At 33.2% G+C, this 23,696-nt stretch overlaps 4 protein-coding genes across 12 annotated transcripts; all 4 read right to left on the minus strand.

The window, feature by feature from the left end:
• Positions 1 to 1,180: 1,180 nt before the first annotated feature.
• On the minus strand, positions 1,181 to 2,675 carry LOC110613701 (probable CCR4-associated factor 1 homolog 7). Its single transcript, XM_021754939.2, has 2 exons — positions 2,474 to 2,675; positions 1,181 to 2,276 (listed from the first exon to the last, which is right to left on the minus strand). The coding sequence occupies exon 2, from the start codon at positions 2,136 to 2,138 to the stop codon at positions 1,314 to 1,316; it is 825 nt and encodes a 274-aa protein (XP_021610631.1). The 5' UTR covers positions 2,139 to 2,276; positions 2,474 to 2,675; the 3' UTR covers positions 1,181 to 1,313.
• A 4,910-nt stretch (positions 2,676 to 7,585) lies between these two features.
• On the minus strand, positions 7,586 to 20,173 carry LOC110613019 (factor of DNA methylation 1). 7 transcript variants are annotated; one of them, XM_043956302.1, is made up of 12 exons: positions 19,951 to 20,173; positions 19,493 to 19,680; positions 19,278 to 19,325; positions 18,980 to 19,198; positions 18,665 to 18,895; positions 11,581 to 12,478; positions 11,023 to 11,204; positions 10,479 to 10,568; positions 10,096 to 10,383; positions 8,560 to 8,781; positions 8,241 to 8,493; positions 7,586 to 7,778 (listed from the first exon to the last, which is right to left on the minus strand). In XM_043956302.1, exons 1-11 carry the CDS (start codon positions 19,991 to 19,993, stop codon positions 8,260 to 8,262), a joined length of 2,643 nt encoding a protein of 880 aa, XP_043812237.1. In that variant the 5' UTR covers positions 19,994 to 20,173; the 3' UTR covers positions 7,586 to 7,778; positions 8,241 to 8,259. The 7 variants fall into 7 exon arrangements, with proteins under 7 accessions (XP_043812237.1, XP_043812236.1, XP_043812238.1 ...); XM_043956301.1 differs by having other exon boundaries at positions 19,278 to 19,370; XM_043956303.1 differs by lacking the exon at positions 19,278 to 19,325.
• On the minus strand, positions 14,937 to 16,500 carry LOC122723577. 3 transcript variants are annotated; one of them, XM_043956306.1, is made up of 3 exons: positions 16,328 to 16,500; positions 16,034 to 16,243; positions 14,937 to 15,533 (listed from the first exon to the last, which is right to left on the minus strand). In XM_043956306.1, exons 1-3 carry the CDS (start codon positions 16,476 to 16,478, stop codon positions 15,085 to 15,087), a joined length of 810 nt encoding a protein of 269 aa, XP_043812241.1. In that variant the 5' UTR covers positions 16,479 to 16,500; the 3' UTR covers positions 14,937 to 15,084. The 3 variants fall into 3 exon arrangements, with proteins under 3 accessions (XP_043812241.1, XP_043812242.1, XP_043812240.1); XM_043956307.1 differs by having other exon boundaries at positions 16,151 to 16,243; positions 16,328 to 16,499; XM_043956305.1 differs by having other exon boundaries at positions 16,034 to 16,500.
• Positions 20,174 to 21,799: 1,626 nt separating the features above from the next.
• LOC110612778 (factor of DNA methylation 1) lies at positions 21,800 to 23,355 on the minus strand. Its single transcript, XM_021753567.1, has 5 exons — positions 23,125 to 23,355; positions 22,859 to 22,998; positions 22,444 to 22,731; positions 22,118 to 22,330; positions 21,800 to 22,041 (listed from the first exon to the last, which is right to left on the minus strand). The coding sequence occupies exons 2-5, from the start codon at positions 22,991 to 22,993 to the stop codon at positions 21,988 to 21,990; spliced, it is 690 nt and encodes a 229-aa protein (XP_021609259.1). The 5' UTR covers positions 22,994 to 22,998; positions 23,125 to 23,355; the 3' UTR covers positions 21,800 to 21,987.
• Positions 23,356 to 23,696: the final 341 nt, after the last annotated feature.

Consider the following 23,696-nt stretch of genomic DNA (forward strand, 5'->3'; position numbering starts at 1 on the left):
TGGAACTTCTTCTTCCGTCATTTTCAAAATAAATAAATTTTAAGAGAAAGAGGAAGGTCAATTCAGATTTTCAAATAAGGGTAACAGGTTAAGACTTAAGATGAAACACTGAGACTTCCGGACCAATAACAATATTTACACAGCAATCGTAGTGTGGACATTAGCATTCGTATAATCAATAAAAATTACAATAAATACTATTAGCCAGTCTGCATTTTTAAAGTGTAGATAGAGATTAAGTACAAGGGATACTGAAACCAATAACTAAAAAACTCCTTGAGTAACAATAAATATTGAACTCTGTGGTAAGTCATAAAATATTACAAAGAAATGTCAAAATACCTGAAGAGTGATCAATTTTCAAGTCATTCAGTGGTGCAGTCTATGAGAATGAATAATCCCAAATGCCAAAGAAGTCTAGCCTTACACAATAAGTGTCATCATAATGACAAAGAACCAACTAAAACATTGGGTTAAGTTATAAATATAAAAAACAAATGAAAATAAGATATCAATCACAAAAGAAAAACAAATTGATCTATCCTTGTATAGCCATTGTTATTTGACTACCAATTCAAATACTAAAGCCATCAAAGCCTGGAATTTTCAAATTACTCAGACTAAAATAGCAACTTCCTCACAAGAGAAAAGAAAGAGACTACAGAAAGATTTAGCTTCATGTAGATTGTTCATTCCAATGTCCATCACTATAAAGAAGCACCAAATCCATATAGCATCAAATACCAAAGTGTTCTCACGTTATGTGAAGCTAAATCCATTCATTAACACTTCACAGCATCTGAAGTGAAATGCAGCATCCAGCAGTAGCAGTTAATAACAATTTAGAAGAGAGGTACGCCTAATGCATCCGCAAAGACTTAACATATGCAGATAAAGAGAAAGATGTGTAGAGACAAAAGAGAATTGAGTTCTATAATCAATGGAAAGATTAACAAGAAACACAGCCCTAGAGAAAAATTTAGCATGTCTAGAAAGCTGCATTAATACTTCTTGCAGAAAAATTTGTTGTTTGTACTGAGAAACAGGCTGTATTATCATTTGCTCTACATATTTTATATTCACCATTTAAGTTGAGACTAAATGAATTAGTTGAAAAATTGGAAGACACTAAAATATGACTAACATACCAGAGAAATTGATAGTTGTCACAAAAACAAAAGAACAACAAAAATATGAAAATATTCATAAAACATGAAAATTTGAAGACAAAAGTGTACATAAATTGTGGTGCTCATCACACATACATTTGAATGAGCACCTTTCTAATCATAATTTTTTTTAATTTTTCATAATCAATTAGTATTCACTCCATTTTCAACACCTAAACCATACAACACACCAGCATACTTTTCCAAGGAGCCACTAAAGAAATTCTCTTTTAGTTTCCTGAAAGTACAGGCTGTGAGCAAACTATCTGAACCTGCCTGATGGCATATCCCAACTCTCTCCACTTCCAACAACTCGGCTAGTTTGTTCAAGCCCCCATGAAGGCTATTGCAGAACTTCATCAAATGCTTTATATCATACAGGGTTGGAAAATACATCTTGATCAAGTTAAAGAACCCTACTTGTGTGTCGGGCAAATTCTGGCATGTCAAGAGCTTAAGCAAGTAGCCAAAATCATAGCCACTGTGGAAAGTTACCCAGTGCACACTATCATTCAACACAATCCCTGAAGACATCAAGAGCTCACCAAATTTCTTTGCATCAATACCCTTCTCATTATTCTTCTTGAAATCAATCCCACTCTGGCGCAAGAGTTCAATTGAATCATTTGCAAAAACATCCTCATTCACGTTGAATTCACGAAAGTTGAACTGCCAAATGCAATATTTATCAGTTCCACATGTGGGTAAATTCCCTTGCTCATCTGAAAATGTCAGACCCAATTGAATTAACTTCAACATGTCAACATTATCCTTCAAGGTTTGATAATGATATTCATTGCTATTCTTAAAATTGCCTACAGGGCGCAACACAATGCCTGGGAATTCCGTGTCCATCGCTATATATGGATAATCATCAACAATTTCACGGAGAAGAGCAAATTCTTCTTCAAGATTGTCATCCCACACCTCGCGAATCTGGATAGAATCGCCTTTTAGCAACAGCGACATTCCTTGGACTCGAAAAAGAGGAACGAAATAAAAGAAACAAAATTGCTCAATCCCAGGCCTCTAATCAAATTAAGAATTCCAATTTCACGAGGAAACCCTAGTAAAAAAATATTGCCAACCCAGTTGAAATCACCAAATCTGCAACCAAAATTTCATAAGATTTAGCCACAACGACTAAGAACCCTTAATAGACTTAAGATCTAAAAACTATAGCTAAAACGGCAATCAAATCAATCCCTCACAAAAAGAAAATGAACAAAGATCTCCACAAACTCATGATAAAGCAAAAAAAAAAAAAAAAAAAAAAAGAATCGCAGAGAAATAAGAAACCTGACCTGGTATCAGAGAGGTTTGAAGCATCTGATTGCAGATCTTAACCTGCAGATTCTAGACAGAGACGCGAACATTTATATAGCCCAAAAAAAGCTGTGGAAAAAGAAGAGGAAAAAGGACGAGGAGGAAGACGAGAAGGCTGTACTTGTTTCCCCTCGTTCAATGAATCAATGGTAAATATAAAAAGCAGCTACAGGAAGAGATAGCGAAAGCGAAAGAGATATTTTTCAAATTTTTTACAAGGGTAAAAAACGAGGATAGGTTGTATTGTTTCCTCCTCTTTTTTATATATATTTTTTTCCTGGAACCGACTTATTTGAAAAAAAATCTGAAATTTTTTGATTGATTGGGTAAATTTTGTTTGTTTGCAGAGAAAAAACAAATAATTTTCATGAGAAATAGAGATTAAGTTGTTCTGGTAACTAAAAAGAGAGAAAATGAATAGAGGAAAATTGCGCTATTGAAGGCGTTTTTCCCCTTCTCACCTCCTCATCAACATGAGAAGAGAGAGACAATTTCTCTTCAAAACAAATTTTTAATTTTATTGAGAAAAATAGGAGTAGTGTTAAGACAATGATCCTTTGTTTCAGGACAAACTATTTTCCTTGTCTTTTTTTAATTAAAAAATATAAATCTATTTAAAAAATTACTACCATATCTATTTTTCATGAAATTCATTTTTATTATAAACTCATTTTATTAAAACTCTTCTAATAACAGTTTAATCTATAATTTTCATTATATATATCATTTAGTTTGTATAAATATTTATATTATATAATTTTTTACTAAAATCAAAATACAATAATTAATATTTAATAAAGTAATTAAAGAATTTAATTTACAAAATAAAAAGATGTTGTTGAATGATTTAGAAGTAAGAAATGAATTAATAATTTTCTTAAAAAAATAGAGATTGGATAATAATTTTTTGATATTTTATTATTTACCAAACAGTCCACTGACTATGTAAAACTCTCCTCTCAATATTAGTTAATAATCTATCTCCACGTGGATGCTGCAGAAGTTGCCCTTTTTTTTAGTATGATTCCATTTGGTGATTTTTGAACAACCATTTTAAATTAAACGGGCAAACTTTTACAAGTTATATATGTATATATGAAATTTTGAATATACATAAGAAAAAACGGTTAATGGTATCTTAAATTCATTGAGAAAAGAGACACGCAAGGCGAGTAGAAAGAAGAATCGGAGAACGGATTGGGCTTACGTTCGACAAGAGTCTTCTACTTTATTTCAGTTTTCTGAGTATCTTTGTATGTAGCGGTTGTATTTCGATATTATTTTATTTCCCTTTATGTTTTTAGTAGGAGAAAGATTTATAGTTGTATATTTTATTTTTGAGATTTTCACTGTTAATTTCTTTTAATAATTGTGAGTGGCTTGATTTTATTTATTTTATTTTATTTTGTATTTCTTTTGCGAGAGTTTACTTATGGAACCTAATTTATTTTGAAGGTTTCATTTGACTTCAAGGAGGGTCTTCTGCATCTGATTGCATTTTATTAAAATTTCGAGACTGCGCCGATACATCCAGCGAGCTCCACTCCCAAATGCCATTAGACTAAATACATCTAGCGAGCTCCACTCCCAAATACCATTAGACTAAGTTCTGTAACATTTTTTCTTTTGTGGTGCTATTTGGATGATCCGTGCTCTTACTTTATTTTGAACGTCTGTTCTTTGTATATTATGTTGCTTTACTTTTGGCTTTGTTTCTTTTTCTTTTTGAGTGGAGTTTGGTTGCCTTCTTTTATTTATTGTTTTGATGTTATGGACGCTTCTGTTTGGTCGACTGTACTGGAATATCGACATAAATCATTAGAATTGTAGTGATAGTATTTAGTGAAATTAGTGTTCAGTCAGTCATCTAAGTTTTCATGTAGGTTTATTGATATAGTTTAATTTTATTTTTTGGTTGGTTTAAGTTATTTATTTTTCTTTGGTTTGCTCTTTTGATTTTGGTCTCTATCTCTTGAATTTGAACTGGTCTTTAGGCTTTTAATTACGTTTTATATAACCCTCCTGTAGATAGTCCTTTGAGAGTTTTGGTTAGAGTTTTGGTTAAATACAACATATTAATATATATATTTTTTTTTAATCTGCAGGCCTTAAAATATGGCAAATCACAACGAAATGAGTTTATAAACTTGACCAAAAAAAAATCAAAATATATCGGTTCATAAAAAATAAAACCTACTAATTGAACTCAAAATTAAAAATTGAACACTATAAAACAACTGACAAAGTAGATCAAATATTGCATTTTTTCCAGTTTCACATACTACCACCAACCAGGCTACCACTACATCAACCATAAGCCGCCAGATATTGTCTAGTAAATTAAACTCCTCTGAAAACACCCAAAAGCTTTAAACAAAAGCAAGAAAACCGAATCAAGATTAGGGTTACTCATTGATCAACCACTCTACGGTCTAGAGAAAGCTAACCGATCATACTTTGGAGCCACTACCATCACAATACATGCAGCAAAACTCCACCGAATCAAAGGAAGATCCACTTACAAACAAACCTCAACAACATAATCGCTGACTATCAAAGATTAGAAAGAAAATATAACTCAGAAAAATCCAAATCAGATCTTCAATCTACAACTTCTCACAAAAATTCAAAATTCGAAAATAAAACTATACAAACAAAAAATCACGAGCAGGGACTCGCTGAGATAAAGTAACTTCCACCATCGGAATCAATGGTATTTTTTTAAAATACTGTTAGTAAATTAGATAGCTTTGTTTATCAGACTATTTGGTAACAATGGTTTTGATACATATAAATAAATTATTTTCAACTTGTAAATTATGTTAAAATTAATGAATGTGTCTGTTTGAATATTAATTTCTCTTTTATTAGAAAATCGGTTAATGAGATGGTACGTAAATTATATAGCAGAATTATTTTATATTTATTTAATTTTTATAGATTAATAAATTTATTTTAGAAAAAAATAAATGTGTCATTCATCAGTTTTTAAGTTAACTTTCTCTTTACTTTTTTAAATTTATCGAACAAAAACTTTTTTTTTTAATTAATTTTTTTAATTTAAAGATTTGTCATTTTTTTTTATTATTCAATATAAATAGACAAAAAACGCTTCTCTCCGAGTTTAGGTTAACTCGCCCATCATCGAAATAGAATATAAATATTTATTTTTAATTTCTCGGTGTCTTATTATAAATTTATCCTTTATTATGAGAGCTATTATTAGATTTGCATCAAGTTTTGCTAGTGTTTTATGCATCTTCGCTGCTTACTATGCAAGTTTTTTCAACTTGCAAGGACTGTTTGGTGAAGAAAGTGATTGTTAAGACATTGTAAATCTGGTTCATTGCTAGCTTTTAGGTTTAAATCCATATCAATTGATGCAGGTAATTACAACATTTGATTTAATTTATGAAAAAGTTATTTTTTAGTATCCGTAATTAATGGATATATTTCTTTCATTTTAAAATTTTAACGCATTAATCTTGAATGTTAGTTCGTTAAAATTAAATCTTTCTATTTAATAATTCTATTAAATCAATAATTTAAAATTAGTCAAAAGCAAAAGTGTTAAAATTTTATTTAAAAATACCCTTATCTAAGTACCCAAATTTCTGTTTATTTTCTCCTAAATCAGCAAAGAAATCCCAAACCTTTTCTTCCACTATTCATAATACCGGTCCCTTTTACCACAATATGCCCCTTGTTTCAGCAAATCAGGGAAAGAAAACGGCGGCATCAGTTAGGTGGTTGTAAATCCCAAATTATGCCCACTTGCACTTGATTCCCTCTTTGATATAGACAGGATATTTTTTATTCTGTTATTCCTTTGCTCCATACAAAACTCCAAATACTAAAATCACACCTCAATTTCTCCCTTGCGTCTCATTTCATCAAAGCTAGCCCATAAATAATGATGATTCTAGAAAAGCTAACAAATTCAAAAACCAACATCTTCAATTTTTTTATTTCCTCACAATTCTCTTGTGAAGGTGCCATTGATTTTTACTTATCTCGCCACACGTGAACGGTCCTTACTTCTCTAAATCATTGAGTTTGTCGACTATGCGCTCGTGCTAGTTTTACACCATGGATCAAAATAAAATGAATTCAAAATTAATTGAGGATGTTTCTCAAAAGATAGAACGTAATAAAGTAGGTTCAATTATGAATTAGAAAGTAATGGATAAACTGGTGCAAGCCATTACTGTTGGGTTTCTTGATATTTCTTCAATTGATAAATGTTTGCTAATAATTTTTTATAATATTTTATTATTTTTTTCAAATTTTATATTGTAAATTGATGATTTTTAAACTAATTATTGATTAATTGATGTAAGAGTTTATTATAGATTGAATTGGTTATAACTTATTTTGTAATTATTGAATTGATTGTCATAATTGTTATGAATTTGAAAAACTGACAAATGTTATGATAAGAGAAGGATAACAACATTTTTTATTAAAAGACTTTGACAAAATTAATATTAAAAAGATTAAAATATTCAATTTTAAAATAAAAAAATATTAATTAAAATATTTAATTTTAAAAATAAAAAGACACATTTGTCGATTATATTTTATGTTAAAGACTAAAAAATATTTTTTCTGAGCAGCTCCATTCTAGAACGAAACGATTCACTTTCAAAAGGCTCATAGTCGACCACTTTTTTTTTTAATCGCTGATCCAGAAAAGCAAAACAACTGAAAGAGTTCTAGCCGTCAACTATCCCGTTGATTTTTCAAAAATGAAGGTCAGTATTTTTAGGGCAGCCTCCTTGTGCGTAGGGAAGAAGTGGTTTTTTTATCGCTAGCAGTTAATCCCATCTCAAGCTTCCAGCGACATCCACTAGAAATTTTTAAGGATTTATTTCGCACAGCTAAAACAATTTTTAACATATACTATTTAGAAATATTAAAAAATTTAATTGAAATTTACGTTTAAGTTCAAAATTTATCGGATTTGAAACAGATTCACAATTTTTTACCACGTGCTCGTGCAACTCCAAGTTGATAGGACTCTGCTGCTTTGTTACTTGGTCTTCGAATAACCTAAAACCGAATTCACTTGTAACAGAGAGCAACAGTACTAAGGACCAAAGAAACTTGCAATCTGAAATACATTCAGTATTCTTGTACTCAAAATTACGTTTAAGTTCACAACTCGTCAGGCCCACCAATATAACAACTTTCTTTAGCTTACAATTTGGTGGAGTTGGCAAAAAACCAACTCCTTGAGCAACCACTTTGCTGTTGAAGAGCTTTCATTTCTTCTAGAGACACCTGGAATAAAAGTTCAAGTATATGCAAAAGTAGAATAAATTTAAACAAAGTACATGCTCATGCACATGAATGAAAAAAAAAAAAAAATACTCACAGCATTCATCCTGGGTTTCACTTGTTCATTTCAATTCCAACTGACTCAATAGCTATTTATATATCAATGATGACATTCCTTTTGTATCAATAATAAGATCTCTAGAGAAAACCACTGATTTAGTGCGAGCAGTGCACCAGAAAATGGTGCAACCTCACCTGCACTAAAATGGGATATCCTACCCATATTTTCAGGTGGCCTTGTACATTTGTGAGTATTGGTGCATCTTGCATGTTCTAGTGCATTAGATGCAATAAATAATTTCTCCAAGAAAAAAAATATATATATTTAATGAGCATGTAAGTAAAATAAACAAGAGAGAGATGCTTGTTTATTGAATAAAGAAATTAAGACATTGGTGTTCTAACCTCGGCAATCAGTTTCTCTTCATCTCTTGCGCTTAAGGGTCTTGATATTCTTCACAATGTAAGCAATCACCTCCTTCAACGTGGCCTTCCTTTGTTCTTTGAAATTCCAGAGCTCAGCAACCACATATCTCCCACTTGGATTGTACTCATTTAACTCTTTCAAAGCAGTAATAACAGCCATGTATATATCATTCCCCCACTCCTGCTTGAGATTTTGTAGCTTCTCATCTTCTTCATCTACTATTTCCTGCATCTGTCACCATTCCATGCAGTAAAAGGTCAAGTGCGTTCTCTAGGGAGGGTGAAGATAAAGTTTTACCTGTGAATTCCCTTGAGCATTATTGATAATTTTAAATGGATGCCAATCTGGATTCTTCAAATTCTCCTGCCACAAGCTGCATAGGGTAGTGGCCTGAACTTGAGCTTCCTCGGGAGGAAATCTTAGCTTGCATGTATTAAAGAATGGCTTTTCATCAATTTCTCCCATTCTCTTTACTCCAATATTAGTCCTAACAGTTGAGGACAATGTACCTTTCAAACCCTAAAAGGGACAAAGGGGTAGAAGCTTTGATCATTCAATTGTACCACAAACACAAGTAAAAAATAATAAACAATTCAGATCCTTTCATTCAAATTTTAGGAAGAGAATATGACACACATATATTACTGATTGATCTCACAGACCAAAGAACTAGGTGGAACAAAATCATTAGTTTGCAGCATTCAACTGATAAGTCAAAAGACTTCCTGGGAGTTCCAATTGGTTGCCACAATTAATTATGCTAATTACCGACTCCTATGTGAATAAAGTCTACAATTTCAGCTCAGAGATGCTTTTTCCATGCAATTCCAAATTTGAAAGCAAATTTAAACCAATAGCATGAAGTTCAACTAGAGAGAAAGAGAAAAGACATCAAAATGAGGAAGAGAGAGAGAGAGAACAGAAATTCAAAGACAGATGGGGAGAAAGTCATTTTGTCCCTGTACTTTCTCAAAGATGCAATTCTTAAATTGTTAATTTGGTCACTAAAGTTTACAACAGTCCAATTGCATATTACCCACAACCAGCTATTAAAAGTTTGCCCAAGCAACCCACTAAGATGGAATTAAATTATTCACCCCGCGATTGGTGTGGATTAAGTTTAATTCAGGCCTGACATATGAATTTGCTCCTGAATCAGTTGAAAAAAGCTTATTGTACCCTTGATCTGATCCTTAACCTTTTAACATCAAACTATTGCCCTTGACATTTAATTCTAATTGTTATAGGTTATAAGTTATAGAAAGTAAATATGTTAATATAAGAAATAAATATTGATAGATGTGTTAGTTGCTTAATCTTGGGGATTACATGAACATAGGCTTGATTTCCTTTCCTTTCTAGATACGGTCTCTCATGTATAAATATGTTGTAATCTCTATTGTATCAGATAACAAATATTACCTTTCTACGCTGATAACTAAGTAACATGAGTTTTTCAACGTGCAATGTGCTTGTACCTGCTAGCACAGATGCAAGTGCAAACAATTAAGCACTAGCTGCAATGTGCTTATGCCCTCATGGCAATTTTTATCATTTAAAAGGATGGTAGTTTATTTGTCTCTATAAACACTCTCTCCTTGTCTATGTAATAAAAGAAAAGAAAAATTCATGATGTAGGCATCCATTACTGTGTTGATTAGACAACTAGGTAGCATCCAAAAAGAAAAAAAAGAACAATGACGAGTGGAGAAGTACTTCCCAAAATATTCAGGGGCAAATTTAAATATAAGGGCTGCAATCCATAATTGAAATAAGAGCTTGTGCTAATTTGGCACTTTCACATAGAAGAAGGAAACTAATGTGGCAAGTTACCTGAATTAATTCTTTACGTGCTTCTTGTAGCTCATCATTGCTCTGGCGCTCCTTAACAATAAGAGTTTGATTCAGAGATTCCCCAGCAGTCAAATCATCTATTTTCTCCTCCAGTTCATCATTCATCTCCTTCATTGTCTTTTGAACAGCTGCATCATTGTCATCACCGAGATGCTTCATAACCTGAAGTTTCCCTTTTAACTCTTCAATTTCCAATTCCAACTTCTGTTTGGCATCCAACTGCTTTTCCAACTGAAGTATCTTATTTAGAGCCTCTTCTTTCTCCCTCTGAAAAATTACAAATTTCCATAGGTAAAAAGCAACAGAAATCCTATAACATCAAAGTACTGCAAATAACCGTGTGTATACAATAAGAAAAGCACCTTTTGTTCTTCAACAAGCCTTAAGACATTCTCATCAGCCTTTTTTTGCTCCATGGATGCCAACTGAAGTGAATTGTTTCTCACATCATTCTAGAAAAATAAAAGATATTGTCATTGCTGAGAACGAAACATGACCAAACATATACATATACATTGCATGAGCTTTGTGTAAAAGACATTCTAATTCATTCAAAATTATTATCATGTTATTACTTCATACATGTAACAGCTGGCTATTCTTTAAAAAAGAAAACTTTAATAACTGGGCCACTTTCCATGGTTTGACACATTATTTTCCTTGGGAGAAGAGCAGTAAATTAAGATAACAAAACAAGGTGAATCACACATTGACACCCTAAAAAAATGTAAAAAATGACAAAGCTAGCCAAAAAGAAAGAAAAGGAGGAACTCTGAGTTTTGATCAATAGGAAAATAAGCAGGAATCGGGGCAGATGCAGATTAAGACAAATAGCATAACCATAAGCAAGTATGCCTGAATGCTTGAAATTTCCTAATGCAAAATCTTTGGCACAAAAGTTTTTACCATTTTTTTCTCTTCGTCAAGTTTTTGTCTCTCACGCTCAGTTATTGCTTCACGTTTGTTCAATTCTTTGCTCCAGCAATCAAGTTTCCTCTTCTTAGCCTCCAGTTCATCATTCAGATTTTGTGTCTCTTCCATGATTCTGTGAACATTATCACGTGCAAGTCGCTGCATCTTCCTTGTTTCTAACAAACAATTGGATAAGTCATGTAGGAAACATTACCAATCTCATGGATAAGCATTGTTTAACCATAAACTTCAACCATTACAAACAAGTTTCAACATCTAAAGACAGCCTGTATTTTTTTTCACTATTTTTACCTCTCTGGTTTAGATAGACAGTCCGTTCAAATGGTCAACAATACAAAAATCCCACAGGGAAAATTACAAGAGCTACACCCTTATCAAGAAATTTGGACATTTATGGTCAAAGCATACAAAAGGCAGAAAAAAGCAGTTTTTAGCCAAAATGGCCATGGAGATGCTTTTCACCAAAGAGTAGTTGCAAAAACCACAACTGTTTAGACAGACACAGAATACACACACATATAAATGACAAACCTTCAAGAAAAGCATAATGCAGTTTGTCTTTCTCTTCAAGCATCCGACTCAAGGACATGGTCTTCTCATTGTATTTGTACTGGAGTTCGTCCAAATTTTCATTTGTCTGATCTATTTTATTGGCTAGGTGTGCCACAACGATATTTCTACTTTCAGTTGCTTCTTGGACTATGCTAGAGATTGTTCTTAACTTCCCTTCCCTGCAGAGATACTCTCCTATTGGTCCCTCAGAAGCGTGATCATCAGCACGAGCGCACCAGCCATAAATAGTTGAGCCAGGATGTGTCTTTCGTTCTTTCCAGTCCTTTTTACCATGATGCACAGTCTCAAATGATTTTTCAAATTCAGTTGCATTCACAAATCCATTCCAATCATTGTTAAATTTCACCACAGCCTGTGCAGTTTGCTCTTGTTCACTCCAGAAAGTATAAACTTCCAAAGGTTTATACTGAGCAAACTTTTTCAACCAATATCCACTCTGCAATGCAGCATTATCATTCTTTGGATCAGTCACAATGTTAACTACTATTCCCATCCAAGGCCATGTAAAGACATCAGCTTGCTCTGGAGTTTGATTGGCAGGTTGAGGCAAAACTGGATTCTGAATTTGATCTGCTTCATTTGCTAGGTCGGTTTCCAAATACAATGACAAGGCTAGATGGTTTGCCTTTTGTTTTCCTCTCCTGTTAGCAGAACCCTTAGACACTCCTGACGCATGTTGAAGCAAATCCTTGTACTTGTAATCCTGCTTCTTTTTCCCAGCACAGAATGGACATCTTAACATTCCATTTACCTTTACTTTGTATTTTCCAGCCCTCAGTTCTTCATATGGCTTGTCCTTGTAGTCATTGATCTCCGATTCACTAATGTCAGATTCTTCATCAGAACTGTGATCCATCTGACTGACAGAAGGGGAAGAAAATGTAAGAGTGCGTGCGTTTAAATTGATGGCAAATAACAAGCAAGTAATTATCCAAGAAGCAAATTATTGGAAACTGGGATACACATGGGCCACAATATATCAAATACACAAGAATACACAAGAAGTTATCAGATTGTTTGGTTGCAGTGCTCTAGTCCCACAAATACAAACAATGGACGCAAACCTGCTGAATCCCAGATTATGACATTGAGCAAGTCAAAATTTGCAAGATTTCCACGCTCAAAGACACAGAAATGTCCAAGGAGAAGTGAAAGAAAATAAGGGTCTATAAGAATGTATCTTCTATGGTTATCTTGATTGTTTAATACATTTCTTTCACATAGTTACCTAGTCAATGACAAAATCAAAGTATCAATAGGAAACCAATAGGGAAAAGGTTGACTCATCTGTCGGAAAGCAATAAACATACAAAATTTTAACAAATATAGAGTGGAAAGACAATATTCTCTTTCCATTAAAATGACTAAACCAATACAGTGAACTTCATTAATATTTTTAAATATACTCCACTTATTAAAGGGTAAATAAGGAAATAAAATATTTAATAAACTATTGGAATTATAAAAAGTCACTTATTTGAAAGAAAAAAAAAACCTCCTAAAACCACATATTAAAGAAAAGAGGGAGCACCTTTTAATATAACTCTTGAACATGCAAAGAGAGCAGGCACCATTCTATATCACAACCATACTGACAAATTAAATAATAATTAAAAAAAGCGAATATAGGATTCTCTAATAGCTTAAGAAAAATACTGTTGATCCCCTAAAAAGCATCTAGCACAAGCTCACTCAAGTTAAAACTTCTAGTGTTTACTCTAAATGCTTAAGATATAGAGTACAACTCATGATCAAACCCGATATTTCCTAAACCTAGATAAAGAACAAGCTTATTTCCCAAATAAAACTCCAAAAAACACCCAATGAGGGTAGAAATCAACACACATTTTCAGGTCTGGTTAACAAGCTTACGAAGAATACGAGAACCCTAGTCATCACTCACAAGTTAACACCCTAAATCAAGCCCATTGTTGTCTAATCCAATCACCGAGCAAAGCTCATCGTAAGCATAAAAGGCCGAGTATATATATATATATATATATATATAGAGAGAGAGAGAGAGAGAGAGAGAGAGAGAGAGAGAGTTAACCCTTACCAGTGAATTTGAAGAGTATTTCTCTGCTTTCTGATGCTGATTTCGGTTTGGAGAAGACAAGTACTCGAGTTTATATTTCCGATATTTGGAAGGGTTGTATCAACTATGCATGGATCTATATTACCGGAATACGTCCATGATGGGTTGATGAATGTTTTCAACTACACTGGGTAAATTTATTCAGTAGTCCTGATGTTGGAGTATTGTAAAATTATCATCCTTAAATTTAATTTTGTAACATAAAACTCTCCCAAACTTAATTTAGTTAATATAATATATTATTTTATCTCATAATAGTTTGTTTAATTTTTAAAAAGTAATTTAAAATATTTTAAATTAATAAAAAAATTTAATCATTTATAATATTCTGAGATTCATTAAAGAGTGAGTTCAAAGTGTATTTTGATAAGTTTAGTCTCTTTAATTTACTTTATTCATTTTCTCTTTTATTCTCTAGTAATGTGTAACCATCATCCTACTTTTGTACCTCCTGTCATAGTTATGTTGGTCCGTACATATACCACCGTCCTACGTTTGTACCATTCTGTCACAGTTACGTTGGTCGTACGTACAGACTTACTGTGTCATTTTTCATTGTCAGATGACCATTTAATTCAATCCGACGCTATGTGGATACGATTCCAAATGTCACGGGGTTTGTTGTCTCACAGGGCTAGGGAATAAGCATGGTTCGGCCTCTCATGTATAGGCTCGAGCTCGTCAAAGTGAAGTTTGGACTTGCATGTGAAGCAAATCTATGTATTGGGCTTCAGTTGAGTTAAGACCTAGCCTTTCCAGTATGGGCTCAACCAGGGTCAGGGTGTCCAGGACCTGATTATCATCAAATACCCCTTTACATATTCATTAATTATTTCATAATTAATGAGAAGTAAATCCCGAAACTTTAATTATTACTGCGTGAGTCTATGATATTTCTTGTCAAAACGTCTCCTCTTCGCCTTTATCCATTTCAAACTTACGCTTTTAATTTCACTTGCTACTCTGTCTCTTGCGCTACTTTTGCTATCTTGCCCTTTCTCTTCCTTGTAATTCATGCCTTTCTCATCCGAGGTACGTCTTACTCTTCTCATGGCTTCTGCTAGAATTTCTGATACAGTGGGTCTAGTATCCCCTATTACCCCTTCCTCTTTTTTTTTTTTTTTGAATCAAGAAAGACTTTATTTATCTTGTAGAATAATAATCCAAGAGACAATCAGGAATGTCAATCCAAATCTTGAATCTACCATGATAAATAGACTCTCTAGCTAATAAATGGGCGGCTCTATTTTCTGAACGCCGTACCCAACAAACATGAATGTTACCCTGAGACCGCATAACATCTTTGCAATCAGAAACAACTAATCTAAACTCTGAAAAGTCATCCAGAGGAGAGCGAATAGCCAAGGCTAAGGATTGGTTATCCGTAAAAATACAACCCGCCTGAAGAAAACAATCTCTAGCATAAGATAAACATTGACGCAAGGCCAAAGCTTCAGCAATAACAGGTTGCCCACCCCCCTCATAGAAACCCGAAATTGCAATGGAAAAGAAGCCTTCCAAGTCCTCAAATACTGCTGCAAAACCGAACAAATCAGCACTAGCAAAGACTGCACAATCAATGAATGCAATCCAATCAACTTCAAGAGTGGTAGCCTCAACCAATGGGAGCACACGAGGAACAGATGGGTGGGATAACGTCCTTGGTCGAGACACAAGTGAAGCCACATAATCATTAAAATAGGAACTAGCAGCATGATGAACCTCACTGGGTGACAAAACTTTATTGACCCACAATCTTTCATTCCTGGCATGCCATAACTTCCATGCATGTATAGCCATACGTGCAGTCCTTTCTCTGCCAAAAGTATTATAAATATGAATAAAGAAATTCATGAATATAGAAATTCATGAATATAGAAAAATCAACAGCAGTAGAAAAACCAGCAAGTCTCCATAACTCAACAGCCATTGGACAATGCAAAAAAACATGTGAAATAGATTCATCATGATCACAAAAAAGACATGCAGCAGGTACATGTATCCCACGCCTCAAAAGAATATCCCGAGTAGGAAGCACTCCACGACAAGTACGCCAAAGAAAATCCCGAACTTTGGGAGGAACATCAAGAGACCAAAGACGATTCCACCCATCATTATAACCCAGCACACCAGTCCTACCCGGCAATTCTAAGGCACAAAAATAGGCAGATTTAACTGAGTACACACCCTTCTTATGCAAGTGCCAAATTAATTTATCCGGTTTTGGGAATAGAGGCAATGGAATAGTAAGAATAGCTCTCATATCAGCAACACTAAAAATATTCATTAGCTTCTCTACATCCCAACGCAGCTCACCTTCAACAAACAAATCACATACTCTCATGGCTTCAGGAACAAACATCGCCTCATCTAAAGGCATAAAACCAATATCCCGAGGAATCCAAGGGCAATTAACAACAAAAACCTGCTTACCATCACCAATTCGCCACCTTACCCCACGTTGCAACATTTGTTGAGAAGACAAAATACTCTTCCAAACGAAGCTATAGTTAGAACCTAACCGAGCTGACAAAAAATCCCCATTCGAAAAATATTTAGCTTTGAGCACTCTATATAGAAGAGAATTGGTGTCAACCAACAAACGCCAACCTTGCTTTCCCAATAAGGCAGTATTAAAACTAGCCAAATCCCGAAAGCCCATCCCACCTTCCGATTTACGGCCGCACATTCGATCCCACGAGAGCCAATTCATCCCTCTCCCATCCTCACGACAACCACCCCACCAAAATTTATTCATCATGACCTGTAGTTGTCGGCAAGTGGAAACAGGTAATAAAAAAACATTCATGCAATATGTTGGAATTGCCTGTAATACCGATTTAATTAATACTTCTCTGCCTGCACGAGAAAGAAAACGATTACTCCAACTACTAATACGTTTCCAAATGCGATTACCCCTTCCTCTTTTTCTCATTATTTTTTTCAGTGACTATTCTGACGCCACCATATATAGGATTAGGGCATACCTTCCTAATGAGAGGATTATTCTCCCTACCTACTACCGAGAAGTCTAATAGATGCCTAACAAGGGCGCAACCTGGTCTTTTTTATCAAACAGCGCAATTTCGGGCTGACCATCCTTTTTATCCCTTCCTTTTTACCCCTTCCTTCATTGAGGTCCTTCATCATTTTAGAGTGACTCCTCAGATGATGTCCCCCAATTTCATTTTATTCATGTGTTACTTTAAGTCAGTTTACCTAGGGTTTACCCCTTCTATTGAGCTGTTCTGTACTTTTTTTTTTGCCTCGTTAAGTCTACCCATAGTTTTTATTACTTTGGTTCTTGGACAAGACTGTACATATTTGCTAGGTATAAGGACTCAGTAAAATGTTGGGTTGAGACTTTCGTCGTTATTGAGCTAAAAGAGAGCTCAAGTATCAATTGGAATGTTGACCTCTCCTAAGGAGAGGTCCCGTAGAGCTGTAACAATTTTTCTAGATCAAGCCTAGTGGACAAAGTTTGTCTTCTTCGACTGACCTCTATAAAAAAGAAATATGAAGTTGAGAAGTGCATATTTATGTCTAACTTGCAGGACTTCTAGGAAGCTAGTTCTTTTCTAGCTTTCCTTCTTTTTTATGTCTTTCTTTTGTTGTTTCAAGTTCTAACTGAATTGACATTTTCTTTTCAGCTTCTGCTGTATCAATGGATACCATCAAACTCCCCAAGAATTTCACATTGTCCCGAAAGAGCATGAAGGTGACTCCCGGTGATAAAAAGATCTGCTTCGTTCCCATAGACGGCGCCAATTGATACTCTGAAATCCAATAAAGAGTAGGTTCAAGGTGTATTTTAATAAGTTTAGTCTGGTTTGTCTCTCTTTTGCTTCCTTTATTCATTTTCCCTTTTGTCCTTACATGTAACCGCCGTCATGCATTTGTATCATTCTGTTACAGTTATATTGGCCGTACGTATTGACGTATTGTATCTTTTTCCATTATCAAGCAATTTCAAACGACCATTTAATTCTATCCAACGGCATGTGGATATGATTTCGAGCGTCACGGAGTTTGTTGTCTCACAGAACCAGAAGGATAAGTATGGTCAGGCCTCCCATGTGTAGGCTCGAGCTCGGTTTGGCTCGTTAAAATGAAGTTTGAACTTACATGTGAAACAGACCTATATCTTAGGTCTCAATAGAGTTAAGGCCTAATTCTGTTCTTATGTTTTCTTTCTCTCTTTCGATCTTATGTTTATTTATAGAGTAAATCGAAGTTTCTGGGTACATTTTGTTTAGGTTTTGATCTAATTTTCCTAAACATTTAGATTTCAGTTCACATTGATCCACCTTTTAGCCAAGAAACAAAAAATTCATTGGATAATATTTAATTAATACAATTTTTAATTAATGATTAAAATAATTAAAATTTTAAATTTGTCTCGAAACTGTGAGCTTTCAAGTTGGGGTCCAGAAACATTAATTAAAAGTTCTTGAGCGACTTGACAAAAAGATCCAAATCTTAAGAACCTATTTGTTGTTGAAACCTTCCATATCTTCCAGAGAAAGCATTGGTTGTTCTACCGTTATTGGCAGTAAACTTCTGTTCCTCTCTTGCGCTTAAGGGTGGCCATGTTCTTCACCATATAAGCAATGATCACCTCCTTCAACGTGGCCTTCCTTTGTTCTTTAAAATTCCAAAGCTCGGGAACCACGCTTCTCCCGGTTGGATTATACTCATTTAACTCCTTTAAAGCAGTAGCAACTGCCATATATACATCACAACCCCACTCCTCCTTGAGAATTTTGAGCTTTTCATCTTCTTCATCTACCACTTCCTCCATCTGCCACCATCCCATGTATACAATTAGGGAAAATTTTTACTTGCACCCAAGTATTTATATTGGACAAATAAATAGTGACATACTATCCAAAATCACGGTTGCCCAGATGCATAAAAGATGGAGAATATTGTAGGCCAACCATTTACCTTTGAAATATTCCCTTCACAATCACTGATGAATATGGTTTTAAATGGGTACCAGTCCTGATCCTTCAAATTTTCCTGCCACAAGCTGCATTGAGTAGTCGCCTGAAGCTGAGCTTTACATGGTCGATAAATTTGCTTGCATGCCCTTAGGAATGGCTTCTCGTCAATTTTTCCCATTTCCTTGATTCCGATATTAGCCCTACCAGTTGAGGACCATGTATGTTTCAAAGCCTAAAAAGACAACAACAAAGTTAAAGACATTCTATAAGACATGCAATCTGGTATATGCATATTCAACCAATAGAAAATTAGTACCTCGATTAATTCTTTTCGTGCTTCTTGCAGTTCATGATTCCCCTTGTGCAAAGTTTCTACCTCAACAAATTCCTCCACTTTCTCCTTCAGCTGTTTATTCATCTCTTCCATTGCTTGAATTTTCCCTTGTAGCTCTTCATTTACCATGCTCAACTCCTGCATGGCCTCCATCTCCTTTACAACTTGATGCATCTTATTTAGAATCTCTTCTCTTTCCTTCTGCAAATTTTAAATCTACTATCAATTCCTATCATCACAAAGCAATGGGAAAATAAGAATTATACAATAAGTAGAGAACCTTTTCTTCTTCAACTAGCCTTAACATATTCAATTGAGACTTTTCAATCTGCTCCATGGATGCCAACATTAGCAAAACATTTCTCTCATAATTCTAGAGAAAAACCGAAACATAAATATATATATATATCATTCATTGATGAGCACAAAACATCACTGATAAACTCAAACAATTCAGAATTTTGACTTAAAGACAAATGCAATAATAACTTTAACCATTCTCTTATCTTCATCAAGTTTAAGCCTCTCAAGCTCAATGAGTGCTTCACGTTCGACCAATTCTTTGTTTCGGCATTCACGAATACTCCTCTTCTTAGCTTTCAGTTCATCTTTCAGATTTTTCACTTCTTTCAAAAGCTTGCCAACACAATTATCACGTTCAAGCTGCTTGACCTTCATTCTTTCTGATGGACAATTGTAAACAAACAAGCCCATATCAAAAGTGTCAAAAAAATATTACACTTCACATTCCTCTGAAGCAAGCATATGTGCAACAGCCTATCTGGCACTGTGTTAAATTAGAACCAACATTGGGAAAAACAATTGACAATGACTTCCTTGACTGCTTATAACACAATTTCCCAAACGCAGAATAAAATCAGATTTTAAATCCCTGATTCTTGAACACTTTGAGATGAATGGGAATACAAGAGAATTAATCTGATGAACCAAACCTTTGCTGCGAAAGTAGTGCAAATTGGACATCTTGTCAACCATCTTATTCGACGACTTTCAGATTTCTGCTTCGGGTGGTTTTCTTTAGCACCTGTGCTTCGGCGAGAATTTGCTCCCTCGTCCATGGAGATCAATCTCGGCCTCACTTAAAAGGAGGGGAGAAGAGTGCCGAACCGGTTAATGTTCTTTATGAGATCGAAGAGAGGAGCAAAGATTGACGAATAAGGAAAGAAGACAGAAGGCCAAAGGGCGGGTGAAGTTGTGAGGCAACAATCCGCTGCTGTTGGATCTATGTGAATTCAACCACGCGTTTAGTTAATAACAACATATTAATTAAAGTAATTTATAATTTTGTAAAAATCGAAGAGGCGGTCTAGTTACCTCCTCCTCCTCCTTATTTGCATGATAATAACACTCTAGATATCTTTGTATGAAATATAAAAATAATAATTTCAAAATAATTAATACATATCTTTGTATGAACTTTTTTTTTTAATATTATTCAAAATAACTAATATTATTCATTTTTTAAAAAAATTTTCAAAATATTTTTTAATATTTAATAAAAACTAATATTTTTAAAATAGATATAAAAAATTATTTTAAAAAATAAAATAAAATAATTATAGTGTTATTTTAAAAGACAATGACCCAAATCATTAGTTTTAATGATTATTAGTTTAAAGCGATTATCGTAAAAAATCATATTATTTTAAGTTTGTTATAATTATATCTTGTGTTTTATTTATCAATTAAATTTTAATTTTTTAAATTTACTTAAAAATTAATAAAATTATTAATGTCTTTTACAAGTTATTGTCATAACAAAAATTATTTTGTTATGTCAACAAATTTTAAAATATATTTAATAATAATTTGAAACTTTAAAATTAAATTGTTAATTAACATTTTGATATTGATTGATTTTATTTTTAAATAATAAAATTATATTATAAAATTATATAATAACCAAAACTATAATATGTAATGTTTATTGTCATTATGAAAATTTTACTATAATTTCTTAAATCGATTAAATATTATCATAATTTGTTTTTATGATATATATTCAGTTATTAAAATAAGGTTTTTTTTTATTTTTTTAATTTTTGGGATTAAGTTCAGTGTCCTCAATTTTAATTTGATTTATTAGTAATATAAAAGAGTTAAAACTAAATAATAGAAAATTAGTTATTTCTTTAAAAATATTTTTTGAAAATATTTTCTACAAAACTAATTTTGGATGAAAATATTTTATACAAGGAACCATAGATGGAATTTTATTTTTTGCAATCTACCTTTTGGTTATTAAAAAACTCAAAGCAAATCAATGAAAGAGCTAATATTCATATGCAATCCAAAGTTAAATATCTTTACAAGTACTTTTTATTTATAAATCCCTTAATTTTATTATATTTTTAATTTCATCATTTAATTTTAATTCTTTTAATTTTACATTAAATATTTTTTTAACTTTCTAATGTAGGTTTTCAAGTTAATTTAATTAAAATATTATTTCTCTCTTTACATCTTATAAAATTTCATATTTTTAATTAAATTTTAACATATTTTAAATATTTACCCTAACAATAATATATTTAAGCTAATCACATTACATGCAAAATTCTTTTTTATTGTTTTTAATTATTAAATATAAACCTTTGACTTCTTTTAAATAAAATTAGATTTTTTTATTTTTATCCATTTATTTTTATAAAATTAAATACTAAATAATTAAATATCTATATTACCATTTAAATTCTTAATTGGTCTTCAAATTAATGAGCTAATAACAAATACAATTATAATTAACATAGAGAAACAACAATAGTAAGGATCAAAGGAATTTTGCAACCTTAAAGACATTCAAAAGTTTAATTAGACCTTAATTTGTACTTAAAATTAAGCTAACAATTCATACAAAAAAAAAAATCCCCAAATACTAAGCAACTTGGCAAAATCCAACTATTAATTAGAAAACTTTGGGCTGTTGAAGACTTGCGAAGAACCTGCACATATACAGTTTCAAGTTAATTTCACAGCTCCTGCTTGAGATTTTGCAGCTTCTCATCTTCTTCATCTACTATTTCCTGCATTTGTCACCAACCCATGCATTTAGACACAAGGTTCAGTACTAGGAAGGATAAAGACGATGTTTTTAACTACCTCTACTTTCCCGTAATCATAGTTGATGATTTTAAATGGATGCCACTCTGGATTCTTCAAATTTTCCTGCCACAGGCTGCACAGGGCACTGGCCTCAACCTTAGCTTTCTCATGTGGAAATCTTCGCTTACATGTCTTAAGGAACGGCTTTTCATCAATTTCTCCCATTCTCTTTATTCCAATAACAGTTGAGGACAACGTGCCTCTCAAACCCTAGTTAAACATAAATAAACGAAGGGGTAGAAGTTTTGATTATTCAAGTGAGGCCGCTCTACGGCTAGAGATTTATTGTAAAAATACTAGTCACACTCAGATTACAAGACTACCTGAATTAACTCTTTACGTGCGTCTTGTAGCTCGTCATTGCTTCTTCGCTCTTTGACAATAAGAGTTGCATTCAGAGATTCCAAATCATCTAGTTCCTGCTGCATCTCCATTGTCACGTTTCGAACAGCTTCGTCACGTTCATCTTCGAGTTGCTTCTTCATCACTTCAAGTTCCCATTTTAACTCTTCAATTTCCAATTCCAACTTTTGTCTGGTTTCCAACTCCTCTCTGGTTTCCAACTCCTTTTCCAACTGTCGTATCTTATTTAGAGCATCTTCTTTCTTGCTCTGAAGATTAAAAAATTTCCATCACAAAAATCAAAAAATATATAGAGAAACACAAAAGACAGACATATAAATGAACAATATGCATCAGTTGTTTGTCTTAAATAATTCGAAGATCAAGCAAGACAACCTTAACCATTGTGCTCTCTTCATCAAGTTTATGTCTCTCAAGCTCAATTAGCGATTCACGCAGGTCCCATTGTCTGACCCAGAATTCAATATTCCTCTTCTCAGTCTTCAATTCATCATTCAGACTTTTCTTCATTGTTTCTGATGGACAATTAGAATCAATGATAAACTATATACTTTAACAAATGCACTCTTATAAAATCTCAAGACTTATTATAAGAACACACACAAAATCTAATCAGAAACGAATGCACATACTGGACGAACCTTAATTGAAAGTAGAGTGCAAATTAGCCATCTCTTCTCGTAGTGTTTCTGCTGCTTGTGTTAGAGTGTATCTGATTTTGTTTCAAGTGTTTTCATCAGAAGAGAGGAGATTAACGAGCAAGCAAGAAGGCAAAAGGCCAAAAGTCACTCGAGAATACAAGAATCTGCGGTGATTGGGCCTACATTAATTCACACGGTGAGAGAGGAGAGGAGCAGGTAACGTTAGCCGTGAAAAATACTTGAAATAGATTGGAGTGGATGATAAGCCCATCATGAAAACATGGGTCTGCCGCTCAATTAAAAATTGAAAATGAAATAGCTTCTTCCCTAGTGGTCTGGAAGTGCAGTAAAGAAAATACCTGCTATAATACATTAATTAAATATATATTACAAATAAATTCAATTTAAAAATCAATGTATTAGTAATAAAATATTCAAAATATTATATATGTTTTTTAAATAAGAATTTAAAAAATAAAGCTCAAATGCCCTCTTTACTTATTGAATATATTCAATTTAGCATATTTTCCAGAACTCGATTTTCATATAAGTATCCATATAAACATATAAGA

This window comes from Manihot esculenta, chromosome 4 (genome assembly GCF_001659605.2).
Source record: "Manihot esculenta cultivar AM560-2 chromosome 4, M.esculenta_v8, whole genome shotgun sequence".
In the NCBI taxonomy this organism is placed as follows: domain Eukaryota; kingdom Viridiplantae; phylum Streptophyta; class Magnoliopsida; order Malpighiales; family Euphorbiaceae; genus Manihot; species Manihot esculenta.